Source organism: Athalia rosae, chromosome 1 (genome assembly GCF_917208135.1).
Source record: "Athalia rosae chromosome 1, iyAthRosa1.1, whole genome shotgun sequence".
Lineage (NCBI taxonomy): Eukaryota > Metazoa > Arthropoda > Insecta > Hymenoptera > Athaliidae > Athalia > Athalia rosae.
Window position 1 is genome coordinate 25,285,473 of NC_064026.1, and position 15,104 is coordinate 25,300,576.

The 15,104-nt window shown below is 45.0% G+C and overlaps 1 protein-coding gene across 2 annotated transcripts; it reads left to right on the forward strand.

Annotated features, from left to right (window-relative positions):
• Positions 1-4,034: 4,034 nt before the first annotated feature.
• On the forward strand, positions 4,035-6,027 carry LOC105690906 (cuticle protein 19-like). Of its 2 annotated transcripts, none has more exons than XM_048649171.1 (3): positions 4,035-4,204; positions 5,138-5,381; positions 5,759-6,027. In XM_048649171.1, the coding sequence occupies exons 1-3, from the start codon at positions 4,196-4,198 to the stop codon at positions 5,944-5,946; spliced, it is 441 nt and encodes a 146-aa protein (XP_048505128.1). In that variant the 5' UTR covers positions 4,035-4,195; the 3' UTR covers positions 5,947-6,027. The 2 variants fall into 2 exon arrangements, with proteins under 2 accessions (XP_048505128.1, XP_048505127.1); XM_048649170.1 differs by lacking the exon at positions 4,035-4,204 and adding an exon at positions 4,313-4,378.
• Positions 6,028-15,104: the final 9,077 nt, after the last annotated feature.

Here is a 15,104-nt window from a genome sequence, read left to right on the forward strand (position 1 = left end):
TACACTGATGCTGAAAACATAGTAGGAAATTTAATTCCGCATCGATCGGTCTCGCGTCGTTTCGAAAACTTCAATCACGATTCGCGGAATCGATTGTTACCGACGAAGATTAATGTCAGAGAAAATCACCTGCAGGCGCGAACATCTATACACCTATATATATACATATATATATATATATATATATATATATATATATATATATATGCACACACACGCAATACTCATAACTCATAGTACCAGGAAAATGAACGGTATTCCGTTTCTCGATAACCGATTTCTCGTCCCATCAAAATGGGGGGAAAAATAAAAATGATCATAAAAATTCGGGTGATACTCGACACTTTCAAAATGGCGCAACAATCGCTCACTTCGACACCGAACGACTATAGGTACGTTCGTACTCATCGCGAAAGGAATAGGTAATAATTCTGCTGATAGATGTTTACGGGGTTAAAAGAGTGAAATAGAAGAGATGGTAGAATCGGTAGTAAAGCGGATGGAAAAAAAAAGACTCGGGTCCTTCGCCCTCGTATTCCGACCGTCTGGTTGCGCAAGCTATAGGTTTTCCAACTTCCACGCCCTGTAAAATCTTTGGGTCCGGTGCGGTAACTATTCCGACAGCTGTGCTCCGAGGCGGAGAAAACAGGAAGGTAACAGACACGTCTATCCCTTGCGGATTACAGAAAGCTAAGCTGTGTTTATTTGTCACATTTGTCACGCGACTTCAACGCCAAATCGCATCTGCTGTTTCTACGGGATTAGAAGATAAAAGGTAATTGTCCTACGTCCTACGTATACATATATATACTATTTGTGGTATATATACACGCCGTACCACGCCCACGTGCACCCTGTAGGATTATCTAGGTACGCCTCGCGTCGAGTATACTTATATCTGTACGCGATACTTTCCGCAGAACTTGCTCTACTATACGTTTCAGCGACTTATACGGCGCCGAGATTCCTGATTCATTGGAAGGGCAAGAGCGAGGTCCCTGACCTGCGTGTTCGTGCAAAGAATTCGTGAGGTTGACACAGGGTTGATATTGCAATTTTTTTGTTTTTTGTTTTTTTCTTGTTTTTTTATCTCTCGGAGAATATTTTCACTTACTTTTTACCTGAGAATACAGTGCGGCCTGTGTATTCAATTAAAACATAATTAGCAGTTATATTTTTGCACCAGTAAAATTCGGGGTAGATTCTGCCCAATAATCATACCGGGAAAAAAACTTGGAGCGTTTCTAATTTAAAATGAGATTACGTAACCGTATTATTCATTCATTACTACCTCTACCTGATTATTTTTACGGGAACATTGGCGCGTGTCCAAAAAAAAAAAAAAAAAAAACAACAAAAACGAAAACAAAAAAAAATTATTAATTTGACGAATGAAAAGTAAGAGAGAAAAGCGAGGAGCCCATGTGACTCGATGTTAGTTTATAATTTAATAAAATCTTTTCGCTGGATGTGAGAGCCGCGGTACACTGCGGACGAACCGACCTCATCTTCTCTTCTTTTCGTTAATTTTTTTTTCCCTCCCCCCCCCCCCCCCCGTCATTCCCTTTTTCGTCTCTTTTTGGCTTTTTTCAAGCTCGGAACAAGATACGCGAATCTGCCCGGGATTTTTCACCGCGGGAGTTTCGGCTCCGTGCAGCAAGATCTCTGTAAAAGATCATCCCCCCGTACTTTTGAACCCTTATCCAACCTCTTACGGAAAAGCAAGCCGAAGACCTCGACCCCACTCGTGTTTAACTTCCACCGGAATATATATGTATAGGATATACATATATACATTATATATATCCCTCCGAAGCGAATGCGTTCGAAATTTCGTTCGAATCAGTCAACGACGGACGCTTTGTATTTCTCTTCAAGTGCCAATCGAAAGCTACTCCGCCGTGGAGCATGCGCGGTGGAAACAAAAAAAAAAAAAAAAAAAAAAAAAAGAAAAAAAAAAGAAATCCAAAATACTCGAAGCTTTTTTACGACGGCATCGTGAACCGCTCGCAACGTCCGTCGTGAATGACTTTAACGAGGCGGATCGTTTGGGGAGAAAGAAAGCGAAACGCACGAGCGAAGGGATGAGAAATGAGGCGGGGGAGGGGGGGGGGGAGAGGGATGACGGATGAACGATAGAGGGGGTAGGATCTTCCTCGACTTTAACGCGTCATTTTCCCGGGGTCGGGACTCGCCCCCCGCGTTCCAGTTATCGCTACGCGCTCATCAGCGGGACGACCAATATACTGCGTAACGCAATCCCAGATTCGTTTTCAACGTTCGAGCCAACGTCAAATCGTCCAATCATCGACTTGGACAACGTTCGAAAGTTCGATTGGCTATCAACTACAGGTAACTCAATTTATTCGGAATGGCTTTACAATGACGTCACTGCGCTAGCGTCAAACAAACGCCTAGCACCATAGATAGATGTTCAATAAATATCTACGCTAGCGCCAACCGAAATTCTCGTTATACGATCAACCTAACCACACACCTATAACGCGGCTCCGCATATATACACTATACCTTCGTATATACGTATACATCTTTAGTCCGATAAAATTTCGTTGACCACCTACCGTTACGCCAATCGCCCATCGAACGAATGCATACCTTCGCTTCGGGCGGTTTTTCCAATCATCCTTTATTCGCTGCTCTGGTTGCACTTCGCGTCTATTCGCTGTCATTCTATTACATGTGAATTCAGTCAAATTTGTGGCAAAAAAAAAAAAAAAAGAAATTTAGAGAAAGTAAAAACGAGACAAAAAAAAAAAAAAAAAAAAAGGAAAACATTTGATACCGCTGACGCTGTACGTGTCGTACCGCGAAACAAACGAGTTGCTCGAGTTTTCGTACATGGTTAGAGCGACCAACTCGAAGGTTGGAGAAAAGAAAGAAATTTTCACACCCCCGACGTTGAGAAAATATTGAAAACATCATCCCGGTATAACGTCGGTGTGAATTTTTCGTGCGAACAATATTTTCGACCGCCCGTTCTATAACGGGGAATTATATTTTTCCGATACAGGACGGTGTCTCGCGCGCTCACACGTGTGTGCGTTTTGTCGTCTGCATGTTATACGTACAAGGCGGTGGTTACGTGCACAGGTCATCGTTCGTGATACATGGACCACCTGCGGCGTTGCAGAATATTGGACAAAAAGCTTCGAGTCACGTCCGTTCGATATTAAGTTTCCATAATCAGGTTCGCGCGGCTCTTGGTTAGCTCGCGGGGTTTACGCTGTTAGAGTGGATCCGGTAAATTGCAACAGCGTTGTACAAGTTTAGAGCTCAGATATCGGCCCGTTACAGACGACCGGGGAGGGCCACCACCCTGGGCGATAACGTGGTTCGCGGAGGGAAAATTCCGTTCCTCTCGCGCACGGCCCCCGCAATTTTAGGTCCGATGCGCTAGCCTCGGATACGCGCTTGAGGGTGCGCTTCTCGAAATTCAACCGCAGCGGCGTGAGCGGCGACACGCGTCACATCGCGAGGACTACGTGGTGACTGACGTGAGATCGCGTGTGAGTTATCGCAAGGGGTGGGTGGGACGTGGCGAGGCCTACAATATCGCGAGAGCCTAATCGCGAAGTGGTGAGACCGTCGAGAGCGCGCGAAACGAGAAGGGAACGCGAGGAGGATGAAGTAATAAAGTCGATCTTTCGAACAAGTTCGTTCCTAACACCCTACGGGTGTCGGACCGAGTCGTAAGCTTTCACGCTGTGAAAATAGTGGGAAAAACAAGTTTCGCAGAAATTTGTCCTCTCGGACACCGCGGTCCTTCGCAGGAGTTCCGTTTGGTGGGAGAAAAATTAAAGCGACCGCACCCTTCCGGGAAACGATTGATTTCTGGCACAGATTTGCCGCCGGAGGGCGATCGATTTTTACCTAGCGTTACCAAGACGTTATCTAACGCGGAATTTTTCATTGGCTTGAATCCAATCACCCGATATTCAGCTGTCGCGGTCCGTTAAATTCACACCGTATCGCGTTTGTCTTCGAAGCATTATTAGCCGGATTGCAACGCTCTGTAGTGATTCAACATTTTCTTGCACCTCGCACCGTTCCACCGTTGAATAATCAGCACCGATACGGCGGCTTAACGAGCTGGACCACAACACCGAGCCGACGAAATCTCCGCGGATTGAATAACCAGCGCCGTGTGACACGGGGGACGAGACTAACGTAATGAATGATATCGGTGAGAAAATTGGTCCACGTAATCGTGAATAAAAACTGGCCAAAAAATAAACTAAAAACTTACCCTTTCTCGATCTATATAAGCGGTAGCGAACTCTGGGAGGACCATCAGTTCGATTGGTACACCGGTCGGTTGGAGAACGAATCTGAAATTTCATCGAAAATGATCGTCAAGGTGCTCGTCGCGAATCACGTAGAAAATAATTAATACGTCATTGGTTAACGAATGAGGAAAAAAGTGTCGTGCGATTCATACAGGATTAAAATAAATCGTTCGTTTATCATAGCTTCGATGATATGTTTCTCCGCAAAGCCTGAGCGTCATTTTTAATTCGAAATTATTTTTTTCGTTCGTCGTTGGTATTCGTATCTTTTATTTTAATCGCGGTGCAGATGAGCCGAGAGTAACGAGAGTAAAGAAAACCAGTCCGCATGAACGACGCGCAGTTAATTGTCTCTCGAAAATAATTAGAACGAAACCGCTAGCTGGTTTCGGTATATAATAGACACCGAAATTATCCCTCACCAAGTTAATGACGGGCGCGAGTAAGAATCTACTGCAGCGCTCAATTAAAACAGCGAGCATTGCGGCATTCATTTTGACAGAAATTAGTGGGGAAAATTTTAGCCAGACCGCGCGGTACGGCTGAACCATCATTAACTATCCGCGGAATACACTAGAAATTGTTCAACGATCTAACCGAGAAAATTGGAAGGAAAATTTCAGTTCGAATGGCCCTCGCGTATAATATCGCACTTTTTCTACTCGTTACTCCGAAGAATTCACCGGCATTATACGGATTAGAAAATGTCGGAGAGTTAGAAAATTTCGTACTACCGAACTATACGCGTAGAACTCGGATAATAACGATATCCTCATATACATAGGTATACAATATTCCGTAGGGTACATCGATCGATTTTCTATTTTCAGTTCGGCCCACTACTCGTCGCAGTGTTGATTCTGGGAATCCTCGCGAAATGTGCTACGAGTCACAAGGCGCACTCTTTTCAGCATTATCACGGACCCGTGGAAGGTGAAGGAGTGGAAGTGGTATGGAAAGACAAACACGGCCATGAGCATGTGGACTATAAAGCCCATCCGAAATACGAGTTTGCTTACGGAGTGGAAGACCACCATACGAAAGACTTTCACGGGCAAAAAGAACACAGAGACGGTAAGAGCCCCTAGAAATCCTTGCCCCGTATACACCGACGTCAGAAAGCTCCGCCTGCAAAACTTTGCAAGTACAGAAAAGAGACGAAACGAATAGAGTGAGAAAGACAGCCAGATGTACGTACGTACGTACATACGCCGGCCGATTTCTTCCGAGAAATAATTTTTTACAATCACTATCCGATTCGCGACTGTTTTCCGTCGGCGGATCAGCCTCGCGACCTTGACACCCGGTTCACTCGATAGGTCGAGTCTGGCGGAGTCTTCTCGCTCTTTGCGATCTATCTCTCGCTCGGCTGTCTCTCTTACCCGTCCTCCCTCCCTCCCCCCCCCCCCCCCCCCCCCGCCCCCCTAAATTTATTATCCCCGTGTTTCCAGGCAAGGACGTTGCCGGGGAATATACACTCCACGAACCCGGCGGCAACGTTAGGACAGTGAAGTATCACGCCGATCATCACGGAGGTTTTCACGCGGTCGTACATAACAGCGGTGGAAACGATCATTCCGGAGGAACCTACGGCGGACACGGACACGGACACGGACACGAGGGCGGAGGGCATCGTTGATCGATAAACGATCGCTGAACCGCGATAACGACTCATCCACTATACTCTGACGCGTTAATAAATTATTTTTACCACCCACCACCCAGATACGAATGAAAACTTGTTTCAACCACCCCGCGGAAGTAAAACGAGAGAGAGAGAGAGAGAGAGAGAGAAAAAAAAGAAAAAAAAAAGAAAAAACAAAAAAAGAAAGAGAAACGAAACGGAAAGAGGAATACTCGTGCCGTGCCGGTGTACATATTTAATTCGATAACGTCTGTTCGGTTCGTCGCGTGTCAGAAATATTCCGCGTCTATTCAATTATAGTTGAAAAATATAATGACTTTCCGAAATATCGATACACGCGCGCAGTTATACGTGTCGAGTAAATTATATACCGCTCATATGTGTATTACGCTGCACGAACGATCCCCCGCATATGTTATACATATGTCGCGGAGTTCTCCGAAATTCTGCATAACGCAACAATTATCGGCGTGATACAGGTGAGCTTTGATTGGTTTCCAGTTAGCGATACGGAGAAAGTGATAAAATCCTCGGGGTTTCCGAGATAATAATTGCTTCGTTTGGAAATTGCTGGTAATTCGAATCGTGACATGGAAATTATTAATTTTCGCGATGAAACCGATGCGCAAATTAGCGGGAGCATGGCACGCGGTATCACGTGTAGGTACAGAGTACACATCGAACGAAAATTTTCTACGGTCTAGAAAACCCGGCAGCGGTCGCGAGGTAATCAATTATGTATTCACCGCCGTAATGTCGTTCGAAGAGTGCTAGTAGCTATTCTATCGGGTTGCATTTGTCGACTCGCGCGGCATAGGTACGATGAGTTTGTTTCACTCGATTCCTCTCGTCTCTTTTTCTTTCGAACGGTCGAACGCTGATCGGAAACAAGTGCGTCAAAAAAAAAAAAAAAAAATGAGGAGGAAGACAAAAGATGCACGGCGACTGCGGGCGAGCGACGTCGACCGCGCGGTGCACAGGTGCTTTGGGCGACTTTGAATTTCCCCCATAGGCCTCCGCGCTTATTGGATCGTTTCTCACGCTCCGATTGAAAGAGTTCTCCGCTAATGGCTTCGAAAATAATATATACCAACCGACCGACGAACGGTCAAACAGTCGGCGAAATTGAAGCGAATTAAAGAACGATCGTTCGATGTCACTTCGTACACGGGGTGACGAAATTGAAGGTGAAAGAAAAAAAAAAAAAATGGGGGATGATTTCGATAGTGTGCACGATGGGGTGTTTTCGTATAACCGTCAACGACGCGCCACGCTGTGTTTGTCGACGTTATCGCGCGCGTTCTCTTCTTTTATCATTTTACGTTCAATACATTTTTGGGATAACTGAATAAACGGAATAGAGTTTTTCCGGAAATCTGGGTCACCCGTAACAAGGCGGAGTCCACTGTACAGCTACGAGTTACGTACACGCGTATATGCATAGATTTTCGCAAAATGTGCGACAATTTGTATCCGGCGAAAATAGTACGATTGTTACGCGGATGATATTTTAACAGTTGTACGCGTGGACGCGTAACGACTCGAAAATCGCTGCGAAATTCTCGCACTGTTTTCACCCTTCGAGTTTTCAAAGAAAGAAGAAAAAAAAATCTGTTACGTATTTCGCATTATTAGGATAAACAAGGGATGAATAAATAAAATTAGTTGGCGAAAGCAGCGAAGGGTAGGTAATCGGAGATTGATGCCCGTGCTTGCCGGTTCCTCGTCTAATATCAGTCAAAAGAGTGATTGATTGGCATATTAAAGCCTTTTACAAGCACCTCGCCCGTAATAAAAAAAAAACAAAAAACAAAAAACAAACAAAAAAGTAATGAAAAAAATTTTTGGATTACGAGCCATGCGAGTGAGCTAATCTTCGAGTAGGTATACGTATACCTATACCGGGCTGGTGTGGGTAAGGAGTGGGTGGGTAGTCCCGCAGCAGATGTCGCGTTTTTACTCGTTCAACCATTTATCCATCTCCTGTCTGTAACCACACCGTAGTCAGCAGGATTCAAAAGCCAAGATCACAGTTCACGTATACCGCGTCGTAACGTCCCAACGATGATGATGCTGCTTCTTTTTTTCCTCAGACGCAGAGGGTCTCGAGGATTGTTTTTATGTTACCTTTTTTTTATCCTTTACCTTTTCATTTTTCTTTTACTTTTTCTTCTTTTTCCTGAGCTCTTTTGTCTTTATCTCTCATTTTCGATGGTCGGAAGAAGAATTCGATTCGAAAAATCCTCTCCGCTCGAAATTCATTCCGTATGTAACGCACACGCTCACCATTACGGGTATAGGGACGGTGGCGCGCGTAAAAGGAATTTGCCAACTATTACCTTTGACGCGGGATAAGAATTCAACTTTGATCGTCGTTTAACGAAGGATTCAGCGCTCTCGCGTTGTATCGGGTTTTGTCGCGAGTCGGGTTTGAATGTCGCGAAAAATCACGAACGTATCGGGGGGGCCCTGCGCGGAGTCAAGGGGACATCAATCACGGCGTCCTGTGATTCGACACTTTCATCCCCCTCGCCTCTACCTCGTCATCCCTTCTATTTTTATTTCACCGCACTGCTTTTTTTTCTTCTTTTCTTTCCTGTACTCCGCTTTTTGTTTTCCTCTCTCTTTTTCACGGTTACTGTAGAGAGAGAAGTGACCGCCGCCGTCGAATTTCTCTACGTGTCAACTGGAAAAAGGCCCGTTCTCGGCTACCGAACGACCGTGTGTCCCTTTGAATTCGAAAGTTACACACCGACAAAGTTTAGGGTCACACAAAGTCAATGAAGTATAATATCGCATATTCGAGTCGGCTGTTATTTAACCGCGGCAAAATCCACCGCGGTCAAACGGCAACGTACAAACTCGCATACAATCATAATTATCGCGTTACTCGGTCCAGATGTCCGCCGATCTTTTAACCGGACAACCCGAAACGGTAAACAACTTCCTCCTATCCGGTTCGAACTGGGCGACGTAACTCTTCGACTAAATTTCAACGTACCGTTTGATATTCACGACTCCCCGAGTCGTTTTAAAATCGTCAGTTTCCGGTGGCTCCTCTAAGAGGATCGTAAATTTAATGGCGGCCGCGCACCCTCGGCATCCTCCGGTATCCTCTGCATAGCGACACAATGGCTCAAAGAGCCAACCGAATATCGGTGAACTTTTATGGAATGATATTCGAGTACAATAGCACTTGGCTCACAAGTTTCCCGACGTGTATACATACAAAGTGTAACGTATGTGGGATAAAGACGTATCGAGTCCTCGCGATTGGGACGATCAAAAATCTAAAAATATTCCAACGCCGCTTTTAACGAAGCACGTTTCAACTGTACCGCGAACACGTTGAGAACTCTCGGTTGGCAAAAATAGAAGAAGAAGATGAAAAGAAATGAAAAGGAGAAGCCGAACGAACGCCTCTACTGGACTCGAGGTAAATCGAATCGTGCATCGTATTCACCGTCGGCACGTCGGCCACAGATTGCGGATGTGATCGCCTGGCCGAATAGAGAATATGCCGAGTTTCGAGTCTCCCTCTTAAAAGTTGGAAAACAATGGGGCTTACCTACCAGGGAGCGATGCTCAGCTAATTTTCTCGACTGTACAAAGTATGAATTCCGGCCGGTGCAGGTCCAGCTGTTACTCGGCGAAGCTCGGAGTAGGGGAGACCGGGGCAAGTTGGAGGCTGGGGCAAGATGACGAATTAATTGTTTTTAGAATATTTTGACAGATAGCGCCGGGTAAGTTATCAAAAAGTGTTAAACACTATTCTACGCAATAATATTTGCGATGTAGCTAGCGTGGCAAGGTCATCCGGCTTTTTTACGGAGGCATTGTGGTTTCAGACGTGTGCGAAGTAACATTTGGAGCTCAAGAAAATAGTTGTATACAACTACAGATAAGCAAGATCGGACTTGTGAATCAATACTTTATTTCTAGACGCATATAGATCCTAGAGATCATAGAACCTCCGAATTTTCACCAATGTACTTTTTGTGGGGTTTTTTTTTTGCAAATAGTGGCAAATGGGGCAAGATGGTGGGGGCAAGTTGACGGATCGTCCCTATCGAGATCTTTGCATGTTGTTTAGTTAATCGATATTTAGGCTACATACGATTGTGCAGCTCATTGAATAATTCGATAAATAAATAAATGAATAAATTTATTCACCATTCAATGTTGGCATGTTCTAATGTCGAAGGAGCAGCTCAGTTCGTTTGCGACCGGTGTTAATTATCAGTATATGTATATCTAAGCTAAACTACATAAACTATGCGTATTTGTATTTTCATATCTTTTATGGATTTAAATAAACTGAAGTATATTTTGACGAAAAAAGTATTTTTTTAGGCCCATTAAACCAAAATCTAATATTCGTCAACTTGCCCCGATAGGTTCGCCATCTTGCCCCGTGGTCGGGGCAAGTTGACGAATTTGCAGAATTTCGGAAAAATGGAAATTACGTAGTTTGTGAATGACCGAATTCAATGTCAATTTTTTTTTTAATAGCTAACATCTCATACTTTTGAAAAATACCAAAAGATTTTGAAATTCGCTTACAATCGATTAAAAAACCGCACTTGAAGCTTAACGTCTCCAACTTGCCCCGGTCTCCCCTACTTTAAACATCGATGTTCCAGGTAGTTTGTTGGAAGAAACTTCATTCGCCGAAGGACTCCGAGACTCACCCGTCCGGATTTAACGTAGACTGCGTAGCGTGTACGTTGATGGGTATAATTATCGAATTCCTGGTATATTCGACCATGCGGTAAAATTAACTTTACTAAAACGCGCCAAGGGTGGCGATGGATAGAAAAGCTGAAACATACTCCCATTGCAATCGCAGATATATGCCTTTGACGCTTGTCTTTTCCTGCTCAGCGAGGAGAACGATCGAAACGAGATTCTATTTTCTTTGATTTTCTACAGAATCGAGATGAGAAAAAACAATTCGCCGTCGATTCGAACACGTTATCCCATATCATATTTCAACGTCACGTATTTAATTGGGCGAATGAAAAAAATTATTCCAATTGCAAATGTCGTCAATTGACGTCGGGTTAATTGTATTTAACGTCCGACGAAATGTACGTTATGCCGAAGAGCCAGGTGATGAAGTGAAATTCCCGACGGGATTGCCGCTAGACTGTCGTTAACTCCTGAGTAGAACGGTATGTACCCGCAGTCGTCAAAGTAAACTCGATGGCCGGTTCGTCTCTTATTTTCAAGGTAGACGAAGGCGATCGCAGATCTCCAGCTGACGCAGAATTTAACTTTTCTCGTTAAGTCGCGCCGTAGCTGGACGGGCGGCCGGGTGAATCGTACCACTTAGGTAACGGTGACCGACGAAAACTGAACGACAAAAACTGAGCGTCGAGATAGACGGAGAACGATAGACGTACACGGCGATAGAAAAGCTAAATAAACAAGAAGGAGAAAAAACGAAATAAAGAACCCCTAAACAAGATCGTAAAAGGCCGTCTTGTCTCTCAGTTACGAGCAGCTTTATCGCCTAGCCTGACCTAGCGGGAACGAAAAGCGAGGAGCCCGCAGGTCCGACCTCTTGGGAGCCGCGGATAGCGAGGGCCGGGAAAACGGAGCACACGTAACGTAAGCAGCCGTTCGCATACGCGCCATTCATTAGAACGTCGGACTAATTTAATTGGAGACACCCTATATATCAGTGACGACGATACCGTCGCGCAGACATTCGAACTGCTAAGGGGCAGTTTGTACGCCGGACGCGCGCGCGCCGGGCCCCTTCGAAGGTTCGGATATTAAATTACAGAGCCACACGGTCCGTCCTCTATCCCAGAATCACCCCACTTCGCAGACGAACACACCGCCGAAGACGAGCGCGCTTACACGCGCAACGTCTGCCTCGGCGAATAGCCTCGAGTATACGCGAGAAAATAAATGCAGGGATCTGGTGTGCCTGCGTATGTATGTATGTACATATATATTGCATATCTATTCTTGGGATCCGTGCAATCTCAAGGAACCTCGCCCTCGACCCATCCGAAACCTTCCCAAAGGGTTGCTTCGGAGCCGAGGGTCTTCCACCCCCCCCCCCCCCCCTCCCCCCCTTTCTATTAATCCTAGCGAGTGCCTATGGGGGGATTTAATTTTTTTCTTCCACCACCCTCACCTAACCCAACATTTTTGCAGTGACCCTATTATTCCTCGAACCATCTTGTAACAAGCCTTGCGGGAGGGTGGAAGGGCTCGCCTTCGCGTCGCGAACTTAACACTAGCTGTACGCAGCTGTACCCGTAACGTTGAAAAGTTACAGTTAACGGGTGAAAAGAGGCCGCACGCTTTTTCGACATCACCATCTCTTTTTCCGGGATTATTTTGTCCCGTAAAAAATAAGGGAGGTGAACCCGCAGGTCGTGGGGGGAACGAGGTGTTCAGTGTTTTGTGTCGCTTATTAACGACCCTCGTAAATTTGACCAGTCACCGACATATCCCTGCAGTAGGCCGGGAGTTTCCATTTTACCTCGCACCGTTCTCTTTTTGACACCAAGTAACGTAGACTCGAGAAAACTGTCACTTCCGGCGCGGCGCCTCACCGGGCAATCGAACAACCAATAACGGCCGGATAACCGTCACCCAGAATCAACGCGACTCCGGCCGACAATAAGTCGTTCGTCTTACTTTATGTTGGCGTCTCGTTCGGAACTCTATCGAAATTTTCCTCCGAATTTCGGAAAAATTCCGACCCTCGTCGATCGGAAAAGCGAAGAGAAAACAAAAAAAAAACTCCGAAACGGGGAGCAATTCTTTGTCTCGGATGCGTAAACTCTTTCGTGAATTTTCGTCGTCGCAACGCTCCAGTTACTCGCCTAATTTCTGGTGTTCGCGTTTCCCAAATCGATCGTTTCGTAGATCCGCAGAGGGAGCGTTACGTAACTCTCGGAAGTAACGCGGTAACCCTATAGACCACTTCCTTCCGAGGTGGTTAGCCAAGCGAATTTCTCACCTTCTCCGTGTACCCACTCGAAGAACAAGGAGGCCCTGCGGAGTTGAGGTTCGGGCCGGCCTCGAAGTGAAAGCGTTCCTCGCCGACGATCAAGTGTAACGAGAGCAGCGAGCTAGAAGTCTGCAGTGCGACGCCAGGGTCTTGAACTTTGATTATTATACCGAAGCAGCAGTTACGCGGCACACCGTGAAAGGGAAATGCCCGGCGACCGGAATCGATCTTGTCTATCGATCAGCCAAGGACGTGATCGATTTAACGTTTCATTGATTCTCGAACCGGAAAAGAGACGAGGCAATTTATCTCTTATTTGCCGTTGCACCTCACCCACCTCGCTCCTCATACTTCCGGCGAACAATTACGTCGATCTAGCGATTTTCAATTGTTTCAAGTTTACGCAATTATTTCATAAGTATTATGACCTCTCCGTTCGAATTGCAACTTGTGTCCAGACGTTCATCTTCGTCCTTCGATTCTGAAAATTTGATCCCGAATCGAGTTGGCAACAAAAAAGATTTGCTTTTCTAACGAAAAAAGATTTGGATCTTTCCGCGCAGTTTTGGGATTTTCACTGCTCACGCAGAATTCAGGGCTCAAATCCTCTTTTTTTTTTTTTTTCTTTTTTCATCGTCGTCGTCGACTTTTAAGGATAATTGTTCATTCAACGGACTTTAATACCCAAGATTTTTATTTCCGAAGGTTTGCAGGTCCAACGGTTCAGCCGGGCGTGTTTTTTTTTTTTTTTCTTTTTTTTTTCATTTTACATTATTATTTTTTGCTCTCTTTTTTCCCAAATCTCGACGATTCCCCGGAGCGGCTACAAAACGTGGGATAGCCATCATCGCTATTTTATACGAGCCAACGTCACGAGAAGAAAAGTATTTTTTTTATCGGCACGACCGATGATCAGATCCTTTTCTTTGGCAAATAAAAATACGGCTCTGAATCCGCGACGAAGCGAAACCCTCGACGCCCTTTATCGAATAAAATATCGACGATTCAAAAATCTACCCTTGTTAGCTGTGAGGGTAATAATTCTTACCTGGGACGGCGCAATTGAGTACATCGGAAAAGTCGAACAAAAAAAAAATAATATCTGCACTCGCGAAGATGATTTTAATTGACGAACGTCTTCGATCTGTACGAAGACCCTGCGTCGTTCGTTTTATCGCCGTCTTCGGTCAATTTTATCGGCAAGCTCTCCCGAAGAAAGAGCGTTTCCATTCTGATTTTTTGTCAATTTTTTTTTTTTTTTTACCTATAATTTCAGCCTCCAACAAATTTTTGCCAAATCTTTCTCCCTCCGTTCTTTTCTCCGTTTCCGCCTACGCGAACGAATTCCATCGCTGAGATAATAAATTTAGTTTCGACGAAGTGCGATCCTAATTTTTCCCGACTCGCTATCAGTTTCGCAAACACACACACACAGCGTGTTACGAACGAAGCTTATTTTCCCGTATAGAGCTTTACGTTTTCCTCGACGATTTAACGATTCGTTGATGAGAAATGTAGGTCAGCGGCGATACCTGCTTCGAGTTGCTCTTAATTCTAGCAGCTAACAATGAGCGACAACCTGCACCAGCCTACAGCTTCGATTATCGAACTTCTCGTACGTTTTTTTCCCCCGCGCGTTCAATTGGAACTTTCCGACTGACAGCGAACTGATTCCACGTCAATTTTGATTACGGGAAATATGAACCGCCGTGTTCGATCGGTGCTATAGGCGTAAAAATCTATTTCCATTCCCTTCTACTTGTATTTTTATCCACCGTACTGCGGAATATTGGCACCGACGAACGGGGGGAGGGGGAAAAAAAAAAAAAAAAAAAAAGAACACCGGACTCCATAAAAACCTAATTAATTTTTTTCATAGCGAACGTTACGCGAGAGAACATTATCCCGCAGCTCGCGGTGCAGTAAGGCAAATCATATGTATACCGTAAAATTATTGTACCAACATGAGCAGAACAAATGGACGCTTTTATATGCAGCGAATTATTATATGGCCGCACCCATACACCTCTACAAAGAGCAGGAAGAATGATGAAACCGAGAACGACTCGAGTGATGTATAAATTATTTCGATCCAACTGAATTCGCCGAGACTTTCTTCGGTTCGTACCTATTGTTGGCACGCACGAGATCGTGTGCAACCTCCAAAAATATGTTG

What these genes read in the sequence shown, in the direction of transcription:
- LOC105690906 (XM_048649170.1), top strand. An exon ending in GCAAAAAGAACACAGAGACG is followed by an intron (nt 5,382 to 5,758) that starts GTAAGAGCCCCT and finishes CCGTGTTTCCAG; the next exon opens with GCAAGGACGTTGCCGGGGAA.